Source organism: Lagopus leucura, unplaced genomic scaffold (genome assembly GCF_019238085.1).
Source record: "Lagopus leucura isolate 7727_CA_CO unplaced genomic scaffold, USGS_WTPT01 Super-Scaffold_100004, whole genome shotgun sequence".
Taxonomy (NCBI): Eukaryota; Metazoa; Chordata; class Aves; order Galliformes; family Phasianidae; genus Lagopus; species Lagopus leucura.
Window position 1 is genome coordinate 30,121,216 of NW_024962264.1, and position 20,707 is coordinate 30,141,922.

The 20,707-nt window shown below is 40.2% G+C and overlaps 1 protein-coding gene and 1 long non-coding RNA gene across 4 annotated transcripts; one reads left to right on the forward strand and one right to left on the reverse strand.

Annotated features, from left to right (window-relative positions):
* Positions 1-212: 212 nt before the first annotated feature.
* On the reverse strand, positions 213-17,542 carry LOC122180206. Of its 3 annotated transcripts, XR_006178943.1 has the most exons (6): positions 17,374-17,542; positions 16,750-16,911; positions 15,732-15,866; positions 7,022-7,095; positions 1,642-1,776; positions 213-330 (listed from the first exon to the last, which is right to left on the reverse strand). It is a non-coding gene; the product is annotated as an uncharacterized LOC122180206 (long non-coding RNA). The 3 variants fall into 3 exon arrangements; XR_006178944.1 differs by lacking the exons at positions 16,750-16,911; positions 17,374-17,542 and adding an exon at positions 16,469-16,540; XR_006178945.1 differs by lacking the exons at positions 15,732-15,866; positions 16,750-16,911; positions 17,374-17,542 and adding an exon at positions 13,290-13,385.
* Positions 15,657-18,255, forward strand: NPFFR2 (neuropeptide FF receptor 2). Its single transcript, XM_042871741.1, has 3 exons — positions 15,657-15,984; positions 16,764-16,863; positions 17,433-18,255. Exons 1-3 carry the CDS (start codon positions 15,657-15,659, stop codon positions 18,253-18,255), a joined length of 1,251 nt encoding a protein of 416 aa, XP_042727675.1.
* Positions 18,256-20,707: the final 2,452 nt, after the last annotated feature.

Sequence of the window (20,707 nt, forward strand, 5' to 3'; positions counted from 1 at the left end):
ATAACCTGCTGCTCAGCAGGTGTCTTCCCAAAAGGTCTCTCTAATCATTTATTCTGAAATAGCAAGGAAGGAGAAAAATAAAGCACGTGCATCTCAAAAAACAGACACATCTCACTGTCCTGTGAGGGGCACCAAACAAGCTGTACAGATGAAAAAAATTTTTTTTTTTTTTTTTTTTTTACCTACACTTAGAAGCATCCAGGACTTACCTGCATCTCTCATGTAGTCTCCCATAGCCAAAATCCAGTTTTCAAGTCTATCCAGTGCAGCGTCACAGCAAGGCAATGAAGTTAAATGCTGAAACTCTCGAGTTTCTGGGTTCATGCTCTTCTATTTTGAAATAAAAACACACCTTATATCTTAAACATACTTCTGAGCTTGCCTTAACTTCTGAACTCATTTCTGTATGTAACACATATTTAATTTCTTACTCCCCTAAAATAGTATTTATTCCCGCCACACCAGCAAAGTCATCCTAGCCTTATTTTCCTCAAGCCCTAAGCAACCCATCTGACTGAAAACACAGCTAGAGAGCTATTGCCAGCAGCTGCAGAACATTACTTTAGCTAATAAAAGTTTCCTTTTAATTTGCCATCTAATAGAAAATGGAGAAAAAGGACAGATACGTCATCCAAAGAGAAAGGAGAGCCTCAAGTTTAAAAGCTATTTATTTGAGGCTCTGAAATACCAACAAGCAATCCTTTTTCAATACTCTTCCCTGCCTGCACTAGTCAGAGCGTAATCACTGATGCCCAGTAAATATCCCCATGCCAGGATAGCTTCTTAAGAGTCAGGCTTTACCAAGAGTTCAGAATTCATTAGGGAGCATCTCTTATTCTCCAAGTGAAAAACTGCCATCTTAAGAATACTTTCTGGCTTCTGCTTCTACAGAAAACCATGGAAAAGATTCTTAATTTCCTAAATCTGCACTTTGCTAGCTCACACCCAACACGTACATTTCCAATTCCTTCCCATAGCTAAATATTTTGGGTGTTTCCTAGCATTAATTTGAGATACCAGAACAGAGGAAAATGAGATCTTGTCTCAGCATGTGCTAACCAGTCTACACAACAGGTAGCTCTTTGTAGTTTCCCTCCTTCAAAGAGTGCCCACATTCTGTCTTCCAGCACTATCTCTGTTAATTTATTTTTATTTTAAAGACAACCTTCCTGGATGGGCTTTAACTAATAACGGCTGTTCCAGGTAAACTCTTCTAAATATCCTGGGAAACTTTCAAAGCCATCACCTCTATCAGAAACACTCCATGTTGTGCTGTCCTAAGATCCTGCTGAGTTATTAAAATAATTCATACATTCCTTGGGTTAATAATTCCAGAGTTTCCTTAATCCCTGACATTTCTTATTGATGAGCTTCCAGACCTAAGTGAGAAATCACTGTTGTAACTTAAATCATGGCTTTACACTTAGTATGAAGTCTGTAACCACTTTTATTATTTTATCTGTCAGTGACATCCTAGCCTCTCAGACGCTTCTCACACAGCACATAATGACTGTATACATGCCTGAGATGCTATGCTGGAGAGGACAGATAACTCCCTCTAATGTGTCTAGCGGCAGACAGAAAGAAGTCCAGCTAACCTTTATTTATATATTAAAAAAAAAAAAAAAAGAAAGTACTCACCCTGGGCAGGATACCTTTTGGGAATACTTGCTCTAGTACGTAGAGAAGAGAGGATAATTATCTTCACCGGATACCATGTGAATATTCCTACAGCCACATGCCATGCAACAGCAACATCACAATCTGCTTCAGGAGCTGCAAGAACAAAGCCGTGTCTTTAACTGCAGATCTAGGCATACTTCATGCCCTGCATGGCAACTTCCCCTCTTACAACTAAAAGACTTTCTAGTTAGAAGAAGAGACTAGACCACAAGGTAGCCCCCAGTGCATTAGCTCCTTATAAGCCACTCAGAAGAAGAGTAAGCAAACATTCACACCATCACAAGTGAGCAACTCACCTGTGTCACAAATCTGACACCAGCACATCTGAATGTATGCACACAAAAAAAAGCAGAGTCTATAGCTGACCAGGGACACTTCTATTTTTTCCTAGCAGAACAGGCTTCTTTTGAATGAGGTATTTCAAATTTCAGGGGAATTATTCCATCAGGCCAGATAGGACACAACAGTCACAAGCCTCATGACATATTTTGAGGCGTATAATGAAAGACAAACACTTGAGCGTGAGACCTATGCTCCTATTTCCACACAGACTCCGTGGAGACCTTGTGTCTACAGAAGCTGACTGTGTCACTAGCTGCAAGTCAGAATAGCCTAGTGCCCATACTTAAACACTTAAATAGGCTTGGGGTGAATCTGGGATCTGAAAAAACCTGAAGAAGTGTCTTCCTTGCCTGTTTGACCCCACATTTATTACTTTAATTTGTCCCTTCTAATTCCAGCTGTTGACTGCTTTGAGGGACGGTAGGCAAATCAGTTTGGTCTGTGCTCGTCAATCACTTTCCTACTGCCATGAAAGAAAAGAAGATTGAACTGACCATGTATATCTTACGGCATGAGTAATAAAGACCACTGTGTAAAGGGTGTTGGCAGCATATACACACACACTTCCCACTACTTACCCTCTCTACACACCACTGCAGAGAGGTAGCACAATAAAGAGCAACCTAATTCGGCAGAAAACATACCCCCTTATTTTCTAGTTGTCCTCAGACATCAGAAGGGCTGGGTGCAGCTGATCTCACATTCTGACTGATGTTCAATCTGGCACTATAACTTCAGTGACATTCACTATTTCAGCACACTGCCCAATTAATCTAATGGCATCAAATGAGCTTGCATGATCACTCTTTAAGAGCTTAGGCCATGCCCAGATTAAGAACTCTTACAGCTAGATTAATGAACAGTGCACTTTATTAAAGTAACAGATCACGGGTTCCTTGGATTATCAGTGATAAAAACACTGTCTGCAAAGCATGAGTTTAACCAAGAATACCAATAATGCAACCAACTACAAACGCATTAAATTATAAGCAACTCTACAGAGCCTTCTAAGTTTCCCAAGGAAGCATATGGTATAACTGACTCTGTGAATCTTACCCAATAGGCATCCAAAAATGGGAAAAGAGAAGCTCAGCCAATCAACTGATCCCAGAAGTCAGATGGTTCATATCTGACATTTGATGGTGCATTCCCTGACATTCCGCCTCTTAAATGGAGAATGATAAAGTGATTTTATCACTTAATGATAAATGATTATCATTTAAATGTTCAATGATAAAAGTTAAATAATTTTTATACTATTTCTTATTTTTCAGGTGGAGCTTGAGTGTCCCTAGCCGCATACATACCTTTGCTTATGATTTGTGTAAAATTCTCTTGCCTCACTTCTAAAGTTATAGGCCAAAAAATTCAGAGCACAGGCTCAGTGGGGGACAGCTGCACCCTGGAGGCAAGTAGCCTCTGTGATAGAGGTGTGTTTTGGTATTATAATGAGCATTTAATGAGTGTATAAGGAGCTAAATTCACTCAGGATGGCATTTTGTCAAGAGATATCAAACTGTTGGGTAACAGGTATGCAGTTAATCACTACCATAGTACCCTCATGCTCCCATTCCAGTGATGTTATATTAGAACCTGGCCAATCTCTACTCTGCTCCATCCTCCATGACATTTCTTCTTAGCATCAGCAAATCATGTTCTCCTGATGTTACCAACACCTAAGGTTACCTAGGGAACTGCTGTGAACTGGATTCCTTGCATACCAGCTGCACTCTGCTATTGAACCCCTGCAAATAGTGCTGTACCTTAATTCTTAATTTCCAGTGAACAACACTGTACCTTCATTTCCATTTTTAGCAATTATATCACAAAAGCACAGCTTGATGTTTCTCTCTCATCCTCCACTCTGAAGTATGCTGCCGACTTGTGTCACTTGTGCCCTGCAGAATACCAGCAGTGAGGATTGCAGTAGAGATGTGAGAGCTGCTAGGTTTCATTTGCAGATTAAGGTACTCAGCTTAATGGCCTCACCCAGGGCCTCCACAGCCTCCTCCCTTGGCCTCAGTACTGCATTTAAGCTTTGGTAAAGGAGATGGTTTCCAGCTTCACTGTAGAGAATGCAATGAGTGTTCTTGTTTGTTGCTGTGTTTCTTTCCTATCTTGAAACAGGCAATGTTGTTGGACTGACTTCAGACCTTGGACTGTGACTGTGAATGGTGAGAGCGCTGCCTTCTAGCTGTCTTTAACTTTAAGCTTTCCTTTCCTGTATATGTGCGTGTATATATATACTTCCCCCCAACCCCCCACCCCCTTCTTCCCCTACAAACCATTGCATTTTATCTCCGTGTGACTTAATTGTAGTATGTCACTGAAGATTTCTTTCCTTATGACAGTTGATACAAATAAAGCCAGAACATGTCCTTTTCAAAGCATGTCTGATCATTCTCTCTCTTATTCTTAGAAATTCTCAACCTATTTTTGGATAATGAGCTTGTGGCAGTACTCCTCATTTTCCTGATTTCTAGCAACATTTCTATTACCTGCTTCAGCCTAGACTGGAATACTGGAATAAAGGTCTCTTGTTACTTGTCCCCATGGAGTGACACTCCAGTAACCTCCTGAAAGTTAGAACCAGAGCAGGGGCTCTCATCCCAGGTAAGTGAGAGTTCTGGACCTAGTTGTCTCCCTCTGTATGCAAGAGGGAAGGCTGGACTTCTTGGTCTTCCCAACCTCCTTTGGATTCCTGAGGAACAAGGAAGCTCTAATGGTCACAGTGGAATGAGTACTACTACACTGGCTAACAGGGCCCGAGGTTTGTTGCGTTTGGGGGAGCGAGGGGGAGGAAGGAATGCAAAAAGAGATAAGGCAAATGCTATAATCCTAAATTTAAGTGTCAAGTAGTCTGATAAGAACTGCATAGATTATTTTTTTTCCCTAGGTTCCTGCTTCTGATTTAAAAGCTAACTATGCCTTATCTTTAGAAAGGATTGATCTAATTGCTGGAGCACAGCATGTAGAACAAGGGCCTGAGCATTGCACGCTGTGCTGGGGAACACTCAGCACATTGGAGATTTCTCTAGACTGCTGCCTTCTCAGTTGTAATGACCAGGAATGCATGAGTGGGAGTCTATTAGAGGGCTGATACCTGGGGAGGTAGCTGTAGCTGTTAACTCCAACTCTGCAAACAAGCTTCCCGAGACAAAGGGATGCTTTAAAAGACAAAAAAAGAAAAAAAAAGAAAAAAAGAGGAGGGTCTATAAAGAAATACAGGCAAGAAACACAGCCCTGATGTGCATTCTTCTACCCCAGGGTAGGGAGCGTTGCAAGTGACAGCCCACTAGCCCCAGGGTTCAGCACTGTGGCTTTGGTCTGTTCTCTCCAGTCCCTCCTTCTCTCTCTTCCTCCCTCCTCCCTGCATCTGTCAGGCACTGGTGAGGTCCATTCCCTTTCTGCTACACTCAGGGCTGCAGCCTTCCTCCTCCCTGCACTGAACCAGTGGTTGCTGCGGAGAACTCTTAACTGTAAGTGGGGATAGCCTATGCAAGCAAGAGGGGAGGCTGGCTTTAAGTTGGGCTGGGCTATTCACTGTTCTGCTATAGCTGGGAGCTGAGGTGAAACTGCAAGTGCTTTGTTGGCAACAGGTCTTTGTGTCTGTGCATGTATGTGTGAAGGAAATGCTAATCCTGCGCTCTGAGTTGGGTACATAACAGTGCCTGCATAGGGCTCCTGGGCGTGTCAAGTATTTGCCTGCTGGTAAGCAAGTCCCTGTGTGCTGCTTCGGTTGGTCCAAGGGAGTATAATGCAGCCCTACTGACTAGTTTGTACTGGCCACTTTTGGGATACTGGTGCAATAATGTGACAGCACACGCATATCTGGTATAAACGGCTTTGTAGTTCAAAAGCAATGTGAGCAACATTACCATCAGCAGGGATCACTGGACAGGGGGGAGCATCTGCACAGCTACTGCTAGAAATGCCCTTCTCAATGTGACAGCCACTTCATCTTTATACAAAGCTCAAGGTCCTTACAGAGAAAAGACTGTTCCCACTAAGGGTGCACTCGTGAAACAGTCATCTAAGAGTCCTTTGTGTACCTTGATCTGTCCATTTTTTTTTTTCCCCTGGCTGACTGTAAGTGGCTATCAATTTTAAAGGCTGACAAAATGTTTCACAGGGCAATTGCCAGATGCCTCTAACAGTTGCTCTGAGTCTAGCAAATCTATATGTCAGAAATTAGAGGTTCACATTTTCGGCTGTGAACAAAGTTGCTGCATGCCTGGTACAATGTTTTTGAGCACGTCTTCCAGTTGTTCCATTTGCAATAGTCCACGCTGTACTGCTGTTAATGCTGGCAGTGTAATTACATCAACAGAAAATCAAGTGTGCATAGGTGTACAGAAAATGGTCTTTATGGGGGAAAAATATTATTGTTTAATTCCCTCTTCTCAAGGGCATAGTTACTTGATGGTTTGGTTCCTACACTTCCCAAAACCAAAGATTAAAATGCTGAGGTTTTCATTAAAATGCTCCAGTCAATCGAGTTGGAAGATAACAGCGAAATAAGTACCTTCTAGTGGATAAATCCAGGTTATTGCAACAGTATTATGATATGACTAGCACAGGTTATGGTAGTTAAAGTATATCATCAGCCTGCCAGAGAAAGACAGTTTAATGATCCATCAAATCTAACACTATTCAACATGAGTTGCTTTGAATACAGAAATGAATGTGATCAGGAACAATTTGTCATGCTTCATTTTCAGCTATCTATCACTTGTTGAACAGAATTAAGTTGTGGAGAGGACTTTGTCCAGTATGTGAGCTCAAGTTAATTCTGACAGAGTCCTTGAAGTACAGTTACAAAACAAACACTTTTAGAGCTCAAAGGCACCTGCATGATTAACTTGACTAAGATTTATACATCGGTGGTTTCTGACAGCTATTTTAATTGAAGCCTGAGTTGTAACTTGCTGAAACAACGCTAATAAGTGATAAGACTTAATTAGGAAAGCAGCAATGACAAAGCAGGACACCTTACCTTGCCACTAAAACTGCTGGTGTTTTCTTGTCACTAGTGCTATATGCCATCTCATCTTTATGGACACAGTGCACCTGCAGAACAACACAAAAGGGACACTGAGTACACAAGTGATAGCTTATATCAGGACAAAAAAGCAACTCAATGGTTTGAGCCTCTGAGATTACTGAGGGGCAGGGAAGTTAAGACATGAATACATAAAATCTTTATTTCTGATAATAATAAGCCCTAGGTAGTTATCCCTGATGTAAAACACAAAAGGTTCATCTATTTTGTAAGTCATACACTGGATGTGTAGCTGGCTGAGTTTGAACTAGCATATAGCAATAGAGGATGGGGAGAGGATACAGGCTTGAGCTACTAAACTTAAGGAGTTTGTTGCATAGAACAGTAAGTCACCCTAAAAGAGCAGCATTCACTCAAGCCTTGACTGAAAACAAGCAGGGTTAGCAGCTGTTGCTCTGACTTGCTTCTACTCAGGCTTGAGTGGGCTTGGGTGATGAGGGGGGAAATAAAGAAGAGTAGCTCACACTAACACCTATATTTCTGTGAAATGACAGCAAGTACCTGGAAAGATAGTGTCTATCTCATAACTCTGGACCTGTTACTGTGATTCTTGTCAGAAATGGATGCTTACTAGGTAGCTCCCTCTGCTTTTCCTATATTCTTCTCACCTTAATTTGTAAACAAACTACCTGTGTTCTGTTGTATGTAGATGAATTAGAATACATGAATATTACAATTAGATGGGTCTTTCATCATATATTCCAGAACTTCTGTCGTCCAAACTAAGGTTTACGAAGTATTACCCTTTAAACACTAAGTGTCTTTATGACTGGATGCAAGACAGTACTTCAGAAAGCTGTCACAAACATCATTACATGAATAAACTTTCCTCCAATATATAACCTAATAAGATGTACGGGCAACTAGAGCAAGCTGTATATTTGGTAACAGGGAAGCATAATCCTTGCTGGCATATTAATGCTCCACATTATCAGAAATAAAATGGACACTTCATTATTTCATAATCGGGATCCTTGTCTTTCAACTGCAACATCAGCATTCTGATATGAGCTAGGAAACTAAGAGTTGGATGGGCTTCAGGGGTAGGCATGAGAAGCTAGAGCAGATTAAAGCTCTCTCCTAATCAAGAACTTTCAGACCAGCTTTCAACTAGTGACTGCAATTCTGTGATTCTGTGACTGTTTATCCCACTACATATGCTAAGATTAACATTTAAAACTCCACCTGGAGAGATGGCTGCAGTAATCTCTGCTCCCACTTGCATTTGGGGTTACTACTCTGCTGGCATGCCTTGTCATTCTTAAATTCACACACTAGTACCTGTGACAAAAGCTTCTGTAGTTACCTTAAGGTATGATTGTACCTTAACCACAAAACAACGTAAATTGGAACAATTTCTTAGTAATACTGTCAAAACAGAAGTAATGCTTCAGCTCTATGCTTTTGATCCAAGGCACATTCACTCATTCCTTACAAATTGTTCTGCTGTAGGACCTCAATTACTTCCACTATTCCAGCTGTCTAGGCTGACTGTATTTACTGAGGTCCCTGGTAATTTCCCTTCATGGCTGGAAAGCCTCTACTTGAAGATTTTATCTCAGGAGGACTTAAAATTTAAATAGTTTAATTCTATTCAAAGCTTCTCAACTAATGCACTTGAGGAAGCGTTTACCCCTTTTTGAGTTCAATTAATGTATTAATAAAGAACAGAAATACAAGCAAGGTATGAGGGAATATCAGAGGGCATTTGATGCTCAGTGTCTGGCTCACAGGAACAGCAGCTCTTTCTGATCAGTCAACTTGAACTAAGGAGAAGAGAGCAATCTGAAAGGCTTGATAGGCTGCTTTCAAAATACTGCTAAGCTTGCTGCATTTGGTAGTAACACATGCACTAGTATCAGGAAGAATGCTATGTCTGCTGTATTAGTCTTTCTGCAACACTTTCTGGTAATAGCCCTGAAAGAGTCACTGAATTTAATAACAACCTCATTACTTCTCTACTGAATGCATGCCTGAACAGAGCTAAGATGCAATAAGTACACTTTACTTTCTGCACAGTCATGGCTCATATATTGTTCACCCTGTAGCAAGCTCAACACTCCTCCTGACAGCGTAAGATTGGTAGCAGTAGGGCAGTCGATGGTGGGAAACCCCTCTGAAGGGGTAATCTCCCAAAGTGACAGATGTCTTGAAAAGTGTACCAAGCACCAGGTCAACTGAGTGCCTTCATTTTGCCTCAATAAAAATGGATAGCTTTCAATTGGATGTTGTGCATCTTCCAAACAGATTCTCTCCTGTAGGTGCTGTGTTTTCTGACTCAGTTACTATTAATTTACAGCATGGGCAAAAGGCTCTCTTGCCACAAGCAAGCTAAGTTCTGTACTGAATGGGTTCTATAACTTCCCTGCCGTTTATTTAATGAGTGCTTATCTGATAATTTATCTCCTCCTATGCTGCTGACATTAGTGGTAGTAACATCCTGGTTTCTCATTCTGCTGCTGACAGGCAGGAATAAGGGTAAAAAGACTCTTTGACTTCAGCTGCAAAAACACCACAAGGAAATTCAAGACTGAGGCTTGGGATGCAAGTGATCTTGAAAGAGTTGTTGAGAAAAATGATAAAAGCCATCTACAAGTATAACAGAACTAATGTATCTTATGACTTGGTTTCTTAGTAAAGTGGCTAGACTTCTGTAGTAGAATTTTAATCTTATTTCAGGGAACAACTGGCTGAGGTTTTAGTTAAAACAAAGTAGCCTGTGACACATCAGTACAGAAACCACACTCAGAAGCTTGAAGGCTAAGTGTTAACAATAAAACCTTTTATAATAATGAAAAACAATAGTTAAGAGCCACCTAAATACAACACATACACAGAAAACATTTTTTTCTAAGTGCCTTTGCTGCAAAGGAATCCTCATTTACTGTGTAAGTACCCTTTCAGCTAACTATTGAAACCCTATCACTACCTGTTTATTCAGTCCTCTTTCCTTGTCTCCTCTGTGGCATGTCACACATCTTCATGACAGATGAAGGCAGATTTCCACCCTGTGCTCAATCTACAGCCAAGCAGGAAACTTCAAACATGGAAACTTTCTCAGCAAACTGACAGAAGTCACAAATACGACTAAAAACATCAACATGCTGACACACTGACATTGGCAAATGGCAGAAAATAGCTACAGCAAAGCCTTGCTACAGTAAATTTTCAGCATTAAGGTTCTTCACTCAGTGTGGGAATAAGGCCTATTTAAGCTGTGATATTATCTGAATGTCAAAAATATGGAACAGTGAAAATTTTATATATTCTAGACAAATAAGAAATACGCTGTGAAAGCCTCATGCTATAGCATCTTTTGAATAATATTTGCATTTTGGCTTTTTGGCAAAGGGTGTCTTCGTACTGACGAGGATGAGTAATCCACAATTAAAGTCTTGTTTTGTCTTTTATAGCACTGCTACTGATAGCACTGCTCTTTATAAATAAGACAGGAAAAGGGGAAGATCTTTAGAAACAAGAAAAATAAAACCCACAAAACTAAAAAAGCCTTTGGCAAAAAATTGCATTTTTCTCTGCTCAGATTTCTCAGATGACTGTTAGGGAAAGACAAATGTCCAAAGCATAATGCCCATTCATTAGTCTTGCATGAGCATGTCTCCCTGCTATTATCTATTTATAGATGTTTGATTTGCTTCTCAGTGTATATTTTGTGTTTGCGGAAGTGTACAGCAATGAAAGTAAGTTGTTTTTAATTATAAACTCAATACTCTTAAATGTCTCTTCTATTACAGCTTCCTCTTAGCTGAAAGCCTGCTCTTTACCTGTGACGCATTCAGTGTTTACTGTGATAGGACACTAAGTGCTTCATGAAGTATTCCATGAAATTACGATGTATTACAAGATAAATCAAACATTTGCTTCCAGAGTACTCTATTCATATTCCTAAATATCTTTTGAGTTTGCACTCTGCAATTCAAGTTTTCTACAGACCAAGCATTTCTCACTATAGAGGAAGATAAAATTAAACTCAAAATTAGGTTAAAACACACCTAATAAACACTTTCAAAGATTTTAACAGTATTCAGTAATGAAATCATTTCTTTACAGAAACACTGTATTGCTTGTGATGTTTAACACGACAAGCCTCAATGCTCTGTTTTATCAGGAATGGCTTCTGCTCTTCTGCCTATTGCATACTTCTGGAGCCCATTTGGCTGTTGTTGAAGTCTTCTTCCACTGAAAGTGGAAGTGAGTCCTTCTTACAATGTACTGCAGACATGTCCATTTTAGCCAACTTTTTGAGATGTATGGTAGTAAAATAAATATTTCTGAAACTTAGAATAAGATGGAGGCACACTACAATATACTTTTAAATATATTTTTTCTTTTAATGAAATGATCCTGTAACTTGCACTGTTTCTCTGAAAGCTGTTCTTTAGAGCTTTCTGATTTTTTCCTGCAGCTTTCTTTTAGACTTCTTTGATTTGGTCCAAATCTGTATGCAACATACCAAATGAGCTGTAAGTAATTAACATTGGAGGTATTTTGTGCATTTTGTCAGCTATTGTTCTACTTATGTGCTTGTTTTGCTGTGCTATGCTGCTCTTCACTTTCAGCCGGAAACTTGGTTTAAGTTACAGATCCTCATCCACAATGCTGCCACAGACTTCTCCTCCCCTGCTTCTCCAAACATTGCTATGCAGCTGCTCTGATTGAACAGCTTTTGATTTTAGGCTGCTTTCCACAGGAAATGTTAACTTGCAGACAAAGCACCCAGTATACAATTGGTCCATGTTCCCTGGTATTACTTCCATAAGTGTCCTCCTCTTACTCCATAAACATTACAGCTTAGAGTTTTGTTTGTTTTGCTGTATTTTGCTATCACAAGTTTATAACTTCCAAGCAGAACAGAGGTGCTACCAAGGTCTCCAGGAAGTCTCTGCAGTTAACCCGTTACCGAGTGTGCAGCTAAGGACAAGATGACTCTTTTAGCACTTACTGCAATACATTTTCTTTTTCTCCCCCAGCGACACCTCAGTTCTTCATGTTTCTGACAGTTCATTGTCTTTGTTTTTGCTTCTAAGCCATCAGTCAAATCCACAGTAAGATTTTATGCACACAACGATATGGATAAAAGTCAATCAGAGTGTATGGAGATGAAGTAGTAACGCCTGGCTCCTGAGAATACCAGAATTCTTCCATGTAGCCAACATAAAAGTAACTGCACTCACTTCATAATTACTTTGATCTGTTGCCGTTATGAGGTAAATTAATTTTCCATATCCAATGGCACAAGATTGCCCTGTGAGACTTAATGCTGCTTATTTGTGTAGGGATGCTGTCACAGATGTTTCACTAACACATCAATCTACTGTGTTTAAAAACAATATGCAGGCAATTTTTCATCGTGCAGCCATGCCCTTATAAAATTATTAAGTGGAAGGAAATTACTCTTATTTATCATCCCATGATATTTAGGCATTATATTACTTTCCCCTTTCTTTGATGAATTATGTTTTAGTCCTGTGTCTCTACTATTTATCAGTCTGTTTTACCTGTAAAACACAAGGGACTACGTTTTGTTTCTTCTTCCAGCCAATCCCATTCCCCTTGAACTTAAAACACTGAAAACTTGTGTACTTTGCCTTTTCCTGTAAGCTACAGTATTTGTACAGCAAGCTCACCACATTTGGTACAAAATGGTACAAGTGCAAGTGTGATCAGATGCTGTAAGACAGAGACAGCTCCCATTCGCAATTTCTTGCTTGTTGGTTACAAATGTTAACAATTAAGGTTCTTTACTAAAAAGATTGAAAGTGGTTGGTTCACAATATACCATCAGAAAAAGAGGCCGAATCCAAGATAAGCCTAGTGAATAATTAGTAGGTAAAGGGAAGCACAATAAAATTATGCTTTTAGCATGATAAAGGATAATTTCAGTTGTCTTAATAAATAGAATTCTAATTAATTTATTAGAATACAGCCACTACATAAGAGTGACCCACAAGGGTTTGTAAACCCTGGGACCAAAGTTTCATACCAGCAAGAACTTCTTAAAACATCCAGCAAAGCCTGTGCGGCTATGAACTATTGTGTATGTATAAAGGTGTTATGTAGCAATGAAATCTGAACCATAAGTATTCCTTCTGTGCTCTTGCTCAGAAGAACAAAGCTCACCTACCAAAGAGCTTCTCCCCCAACACAGAGAACTCCAAAAAGCACAATACTGAAGGGAACCCACCTGTCTTATCTGCAGGGTTTCATTGCGACAGCATGGATCATGAACAACAGAGTGCAAAGTAAATGCAATCTTCCCTAGTCTGGAACGCCTGTCTTAAAAGCTCCACCTCCAGGAAGCAAGGGAAGGAAAATTAGTGTTCATTTACAGTAAAAAACACTTGTGGCTCTCCTATTTGCACACAAATGCTAGAGATATGAACTTGGAACGAACCTCAGAGGAAGCAACAGCAGCAACCAAAAGAGACAACTGTGTACTTATTTTTGTTAGACGAGAAAGGTCAGAGGGCCTTACTTTTCCCAGAAGCTTGTTTGGGACTGGATGCACTATCAATCTCAGCCAAAATTTTCAAAGTAGGTGTGAGACCTACCAGGCAAATTAGTCTTGTGCTTATTCAGCACACACCAGAATTCCTATTTTCTTGCACGGTTGCGTTCACTACCTAAAATGCAGCAATTTGCCTAGGAAAACTTCATCTGTTGCTTTGTTTGCTCCAAACATATGAGCAAACATCCAGCAATATGAGATTATTGGCTCCATCTGCTCCACTCCTCACTATTGCACCTCTACTTGATTTCAGCACTAGCTATTAGGAAAAAAAAAAAAGCTGAACTCGCAAAGACTTCTATTTCTAACTTGATTAACCCCATCAATTGGCAGCCTTATAAATGACTTAGAGCTACAGGCCAACCGCTTGGATTTTACATTCATCACCCAGAATAACTATGTCAAGTGGAAAGGTCATGACACTGCCCTTTCTTTGTGGGGAAGATCTTACAATAAGCACTGATTCTCATCTACATGGTTATCTCCCTGAGCAGGGAAAGCTTAGCATCCTGCTCTTTAGTACCCTGAGAAGCTGGCCAGGGAAGAGGAGGCAAGTGAGCAATCATTTCTTGACAGAGGCCAAAAGGGAGCAGAAGAGATGCTAAGATTAGATGGGATTTTAGTGATGAAACATTTCCTGGGATCTACAAAGCACAGCTCGAGAGCTGTGATTAAAGGAATGGCATAAGCTACTATTGACAAATGTCTATTTTTGACTACTGCTCTCACTGTTCATCATGTTTGTATGCAGTTTCATCAGTACCTGTATTGTTCAGGGAATAATAAAGCTACTATTAAAACACCTACAATAGCTGAATCTGATCTGCATAATTAAAACATTTGGCACATAAAACATTTGAATGAAAGCAATTCAATAGTTTTGAAAATATTTTGAATGAAATAAACTAATACAGTTTTTCAGCACAAAGGCAAACAAAAGGAGTGCACAACCATTACAGGTAGTTAGTACATTGCCTTGTTGAAATACATAAAGAATATGTAAAAATACAAATGCATTGCAAACGCTGTATAGCTGCTGACAGCCAACACAGCAGAAAACACAAGACATCTATGTAATATTCACCACTATACTTGTTCCAAACCTGGGGCATACCAGAATATATATATTTTCTCTGAACTACTCAGAAGTGAAACACTTGCAAAACTTTTGACATTACTGAATTTCATTAGCAAACAAAATATAGAAGAACTGCAGCGCTTTCCTGAGAACTAGACATGAGTAAATTTAACAGGGAAAAAATAGGCAGAAACAAAAGCTCTAATTAGCAAGTCTGTTTCAAGGAAGGAATTTAGTAGAAAAGCTAAAAAATACATCCAGCTATCCTGTACTTTAACACATTTTAAATATAGAGGTCATCCATGTTTCCTGACTTTTTTCTTGATCTGTGTAGATTGTACATAGGAAAGTAAAATCAATTAAGGTCTAATATCAGTTGTACACAAAAATTTTTTCAGTTAAATGTGACTGGATTTGGATACATTCAGGTGAAGATTCATGTCTTCTGAATGCTTTATTGTCACCACTGTTTTTAATGTCTCAGTAACATCACTTTTGCCTAAGAGTTAGTTTACTCAAGCTGTTGAGTAAATAGATTTCTCAAGAATTCTGATTTCCAATCTCCCACCCTCCCCCTTCCAATAAATGTTTTCTTTGCTTGACACATCACAATAGGTTTGTTTACATTCTGTCTACATTTCCTCTTATTTGGGAAGGGAAGAACATTTACAAAGACTGGAGAAGGAAGAAAATTTTCAGCAGTCTTACTGGTCACTTCTGTATACCTATATTGTAGAATCAAACTAATACTAACTAATAATATTTGTTGCTTTTCCACTTTGAAGGGGAGGGGGAGGAGGAGGGCAGAATATGGACCACTAGAATAAGCCATAGAGGGATGAGAATACACAAGCTCACATGTTTGGTTATGCAGTATGCTTTGAGCACACTAGCCACATTTCTTCAAATAATTTAAACTGCATTATAATGACCTTTTAAAAATATCTTTTAAGGCACGTTACAACATGAGTAAGGAAACAGACTCAAATTCTTCATTTGAATGGCCTCGTCTGCTGAGTTATAACGGGACATACAAGTACCTCTACTTAGAAGGCAATGTCTCTTACGTGGACTTCTACCATCATCAGCCTTCCGTGGCAGCTGTCTTCATTGTCTCTTACCTCCTCATCTTCCTGCTCTGTATGGTTGGCAATGGAGTAGTCTGCTATATTGTTCTGAGGAGCAAGCATATGCGAACAGTCACAAATCTTTTCATCTTGAACCTGGCTGTCAGCGATTTACTGGTGGGAATCTTCTGCATGCCCACCACCCTACTGGACAACATCATTGCAGGTATGCTGGTTCACACTGCACAGCAAGAAGAGCTCGAAGGGGATTCACCTGTATTTCTGAGTGCTGACCTCCTTGGGAAACCTGAGAGTTGGTTGTATGTGACAGTGATCCACATATACTATTCTTAATCTCTGTCACTGGCATACAGAATCCAAACTCCACTGAGAAAGTTGAGGGCAAATTCAGAGCCCTCATCTTGCATATAGGGCAGAAAGGGTTCAGGTTCACTTTGCAACACATATGGAGACAGCGCACAAAAGTCACCTAATAAAGCACTGGGTCAATGGCCCTGTTTACACACTACTGTTTCTGAGAGAGTTCAGTTGGCATTTCAAGTCAGTGGAAGTCACAGATGAGGAAAACAAGCCTCTAACAACCCTCTTAGTAGGGCTGTCCCTGCTGACTTCCACATCCTGCATCTTTAACAAGGGATCACCCAGTACTGTGTTATGTACATGCCCAGGAAGACTACGTGGGTACTCACAGCAACATGCAGAGAGCAATCCTGTAGAGGTCAATACCCTTTTCTTGTCTGCTGGTCTCTCTTCAATGTTATGTGAAACCACAAATGCTTGCTCTGCTGCTTCTCAAAACATCAGAAACTCACCTAGGCAACTGGCAGTGCACTTATTTACATAACCTATGCCTTTCTGACCTCCCTACAGTAGCCTGCCAGAGCAAAAGAAAGTATTTGTTCTGGGACAGAAATTTCCTCTTATGCATATGATCACAGTGCTGCAATGAGACGGTAAAAATTTCAATTACCTGTTTCCTTCCAGGATGGCCATTTGGGAGCATGGTTTGCAAGATGAGTGGGATGGTCCAAGGAATTTCTGTCTCTGCTTCCATCTTCACTCTGGTTGCAATTGCTGTAGACAGGTAAGATGATGTGGAGATGAACTGTCACTTTCATCTCCCTTATGCCACCTGACAACAATGAGGCAGATTAATTCACGTAATACCACAACATATTAGACAGATGCAGTTTTAATGGGGCAGCCTTATGAACACAGTCATCTCAGAAGTGCATCCACAGTAATTGCCCTTCCGCCAGTATCTCTTAAAAATCACACAGCGGGGCTGTGCCTAACTGTGTAGAGTTGGTTAGTGCCCTAGTTAAGCTAGATAGCAGAAGCAGTGGTGCCTGCCATAGTTAACTGAAGCACCAGCAGGTTGATACAGACACATGATCAAGAGATCATCTTACACCAATTTTCTTCTAGATTGTTTTCCTCAACACAGTTCTTAAATGGAGCAATTACACACAACTCCACTGGTTATGCAGGATAAGACAATTTCATCTGTACCTTTAAAAAAAAATACACAATTTTAACAACATACAATTTTAGCAATACATGATTTTATACCTGTGTATATGTTTATGTTTACCTCTCTAAGCATTCTCTAAATGGCTTCTCCACATACATTCCTGGATGCCTTTGCTGCAGGTTTCGATGCGTCGTTTATCCATTTAAGCAGAAGTTGACCACCTCAACCGCTATCATCATTATAACAGTCATCTGGATTCTGGCCATTGCAATCATGTGTCCTTCAGCAGTCATGCTGCAGGTACAAGAAGAGAAGCATATAAGAGTAATCCTTGGCTATGGCAATGAAACCCGCCCTGTATATTGGTGCCGGGAGAACTGGCCTAACCCAGGAATGAGAAGGATCTATACAACAGTCCTGTTTGCTAATATCTACCTTGCTCCCTTGTCACTCATTGTTATTATGTATGCTAGGATAGGCATTGCTCTCTTCAATACAGCAGTGCCTACAGTGGGAAAGCACAGCCAGGAGCAGCGACACACTGTGTCTAAGAAGAAACAAAAAGTCATCAAAATGCTTATTATTGTGGCTTTGCTTTTCACCCTGTCCTGGCTTCCATTGTGGACTCTGATGATGCTCTCAGACTATGCCAACCTGTCAAATATCCAGCTGCAGATCATCAACATTTATATCTACCCTTTTGCCCACTGGCTGGCATTTTTCAACAGCAGTGTCAACCCCATTATCTATGGTTTCTTTAATGAAAACTTTCGCAGAGGCTTTCAGGCAGCCTTCAAATTTCAGCTCTGCTCTAATGACATCATTCACAGGGAGGTCTACTCCCAGCGAGGCCAAAGCAATGCCATTTTGCCACTTGCCAACTACCAAACACCCCAGGATCAAGCTTGTCAAGATGTCAAGGCAGAGAGAAAGACAATTAAGAAAGGAAATTGGATGAATAACCAGCAGGATTTGAAGATGGAGGATCTTGAAGAGCCTTAGAACAACAGGATGAAATAAAGCATGTTATGTACTCTCTAGAAGATGTCCAACAATTTCTTTACTGGGTTGTGGAATTCAAGCTCTGTAAGGTATTTCTATTTCTAAGAAAAGAAATAATGTCGAGACATTTCTGTTTAGGAAGTGATATGTAACTTGCAAAATATTTAAGTATTTGACACAAGGAAGAAGCAACGTTAATCCTTCTCTATCACCAGTTTAAACCAAGGACAAACTCTCCAGGGTGAGTGATGACCCACTGCTCTTGCACTGGACTAGAGCAAAGTCCTGATTACAATGGGATTATCTCCCTTTTATCGTGAATTAAAAGAAAAAGAGGACTACAGTTATATACCCCAATTTCTTAGAATGGCTGAAATAGGGCTGTGTGTACAATATTTGTGGTAACAATTCAGCATGTAAGGCTGGCTGTTACTAACACTTACAATCTTCTTGCAATATCAGGCAAAAAAAACTAACACAGCTGTCTGCAGTGGCCATCTGGACTACCATGCCAGGTACAGAAGGGAACCACAAAACTCACCAGGGCCCTCTGTGCACACGTGCTCTCCTGGAGTGCTTTGACTGCCAGGACTCAGGGCAGCTCTGAGGCATCCCTTCCCACTGGTTATTCCAGAGAGAGGCTCCCAGACAGCACTATGGGAATGTCATAGCACATGCTATGAGCTGCTTTTACAGTGACACTCCTGAGATGGGCCCCTACTGCCTCACAGTCCTTCCCTGGGACTGGTCATAGGCCCCATGGACCAGGCACTAAGCCTGCTCTGCAGGTCAACTTCCTTGCCTGAGTCCAGGCCTGACTCATCACCATAAACTTGTCTGATGGTCTGAATCCTCAGCTAAACCTGGCTTCACATCCATCCCTGGTGAGGAGCTTGCCCTGCAACACGCCTCATCTTCATGGGGAGCAGACAGCTCTTGCAGCATTCTAAGGGAATCATCTGGTCTGGATATTTTTGTTTTCTGTTGCATTGAGAGATAAATGTATCTATAAACCAATACATCAGCAAGTGAGATTTATATAAAGTCCTCTACTAAAAGCCTGACTAATCCAATAAACTCATTTCATGATTAACATACTGCATTTCTCTGTTCAGCAGTGGGTTCTTGGTATTACGCTTTTGGGTGCTTCAAGTGAAGCATAAACTTGTCCCTGGAACTTAGTCCGTTACTCTCTTAAATGCTGGAAATACAGTCTGAATATCTGAACTTCACTCACCAGTTTGTAGATCTTCATGTACTTGTACTTCTGCCTGGTAATCTTGAATGCCAATCACTTCCTATCAAATGGCAAAAGCAAGCACTGTTAGTCACATCCCCTTTATTCCCTTTTCTGGTTGTTCCCCTCTTGTTAATTCTGTGATATCAATTGTTCTTGGAGTTAAAATAAAAATAAAAATAATAAAGTGAGAATTTGTGAAATAAAGGATGAAAGAATGGCTTCTGGAACAATTTTGGTGTGGCTTGTTTCTTGGATGATTTCTTTTTTGGTTCTAGATCACCTAAGATGACTTAAACTTAAAGAGATTAAAGCAAGAGATAACACCTTTAGGACCTGTCAGCACTTATAAAGAGCAACTGTGGAAGCATCTCAGACTGGTTCTCAAGTTTAATCAGGCACACAATTTAGCACAAAGAACAGCCTTCACAGATCTGTTACAAGATTAAAACATCACCATGCCTTGTCCTGCAAGAGTCTTGGGGAATCAGTTACCAGTTAGGGTCATTCATTGGTGATTAGGAGGCATCCTTGCTCATCAAATTGCAGTCTTCCTGCAGGTAAACTGCAGTATCTTTCAGATTTACAGAGGCAAGGAAAACTGAGAACTTTTCAAGCTGTACTGCCCCAAACTTTGTATCTTTTTGAGCCACCAGAAAAAAAGGAAAACATTCACTGAATAACAGGGTGGGGAAAATTGCAGTAACAACTGATTTTGCAGGCTTGTGGGTTGTTTTTTTAATTATTATTATTAATAAGCATGGTACCTAGACTTGGATTTTTAAAGGTCTGATCAAATAAGAATCACTGATCCAGCTGTACACTATTGAAAACTCCATCATAAGAAGTTTTTGGATCCTTAGGTATCCCACAGCTCCTGCATCTCTTCCATCCCTTGAAGTGAGAGACGTTAGATGCTTTTCTCCCTCCACAAAAATAGACAGGATGTTAAGCGTCTTTCATAGATGGGAAGTTTCAATCAAAGATCTTAGCTTTTAAGATCTGTGAAAATCTTGCGGTTTTTGCGGGGCAGAGATATATATAATAAGAGATATATATAATAAGAGGCAGAAAGCTAAGATAAATGCACAGATACCACATTACATTCCAATGTGCAGCCCAGGTGGGTGAAAGCAGGAACAGCGTGGTAAAGCTCAGTTTGCCAAAAATGAAAAGTCAGTGCATTTGAACCTGATGGATTACAGCTCTCTCACT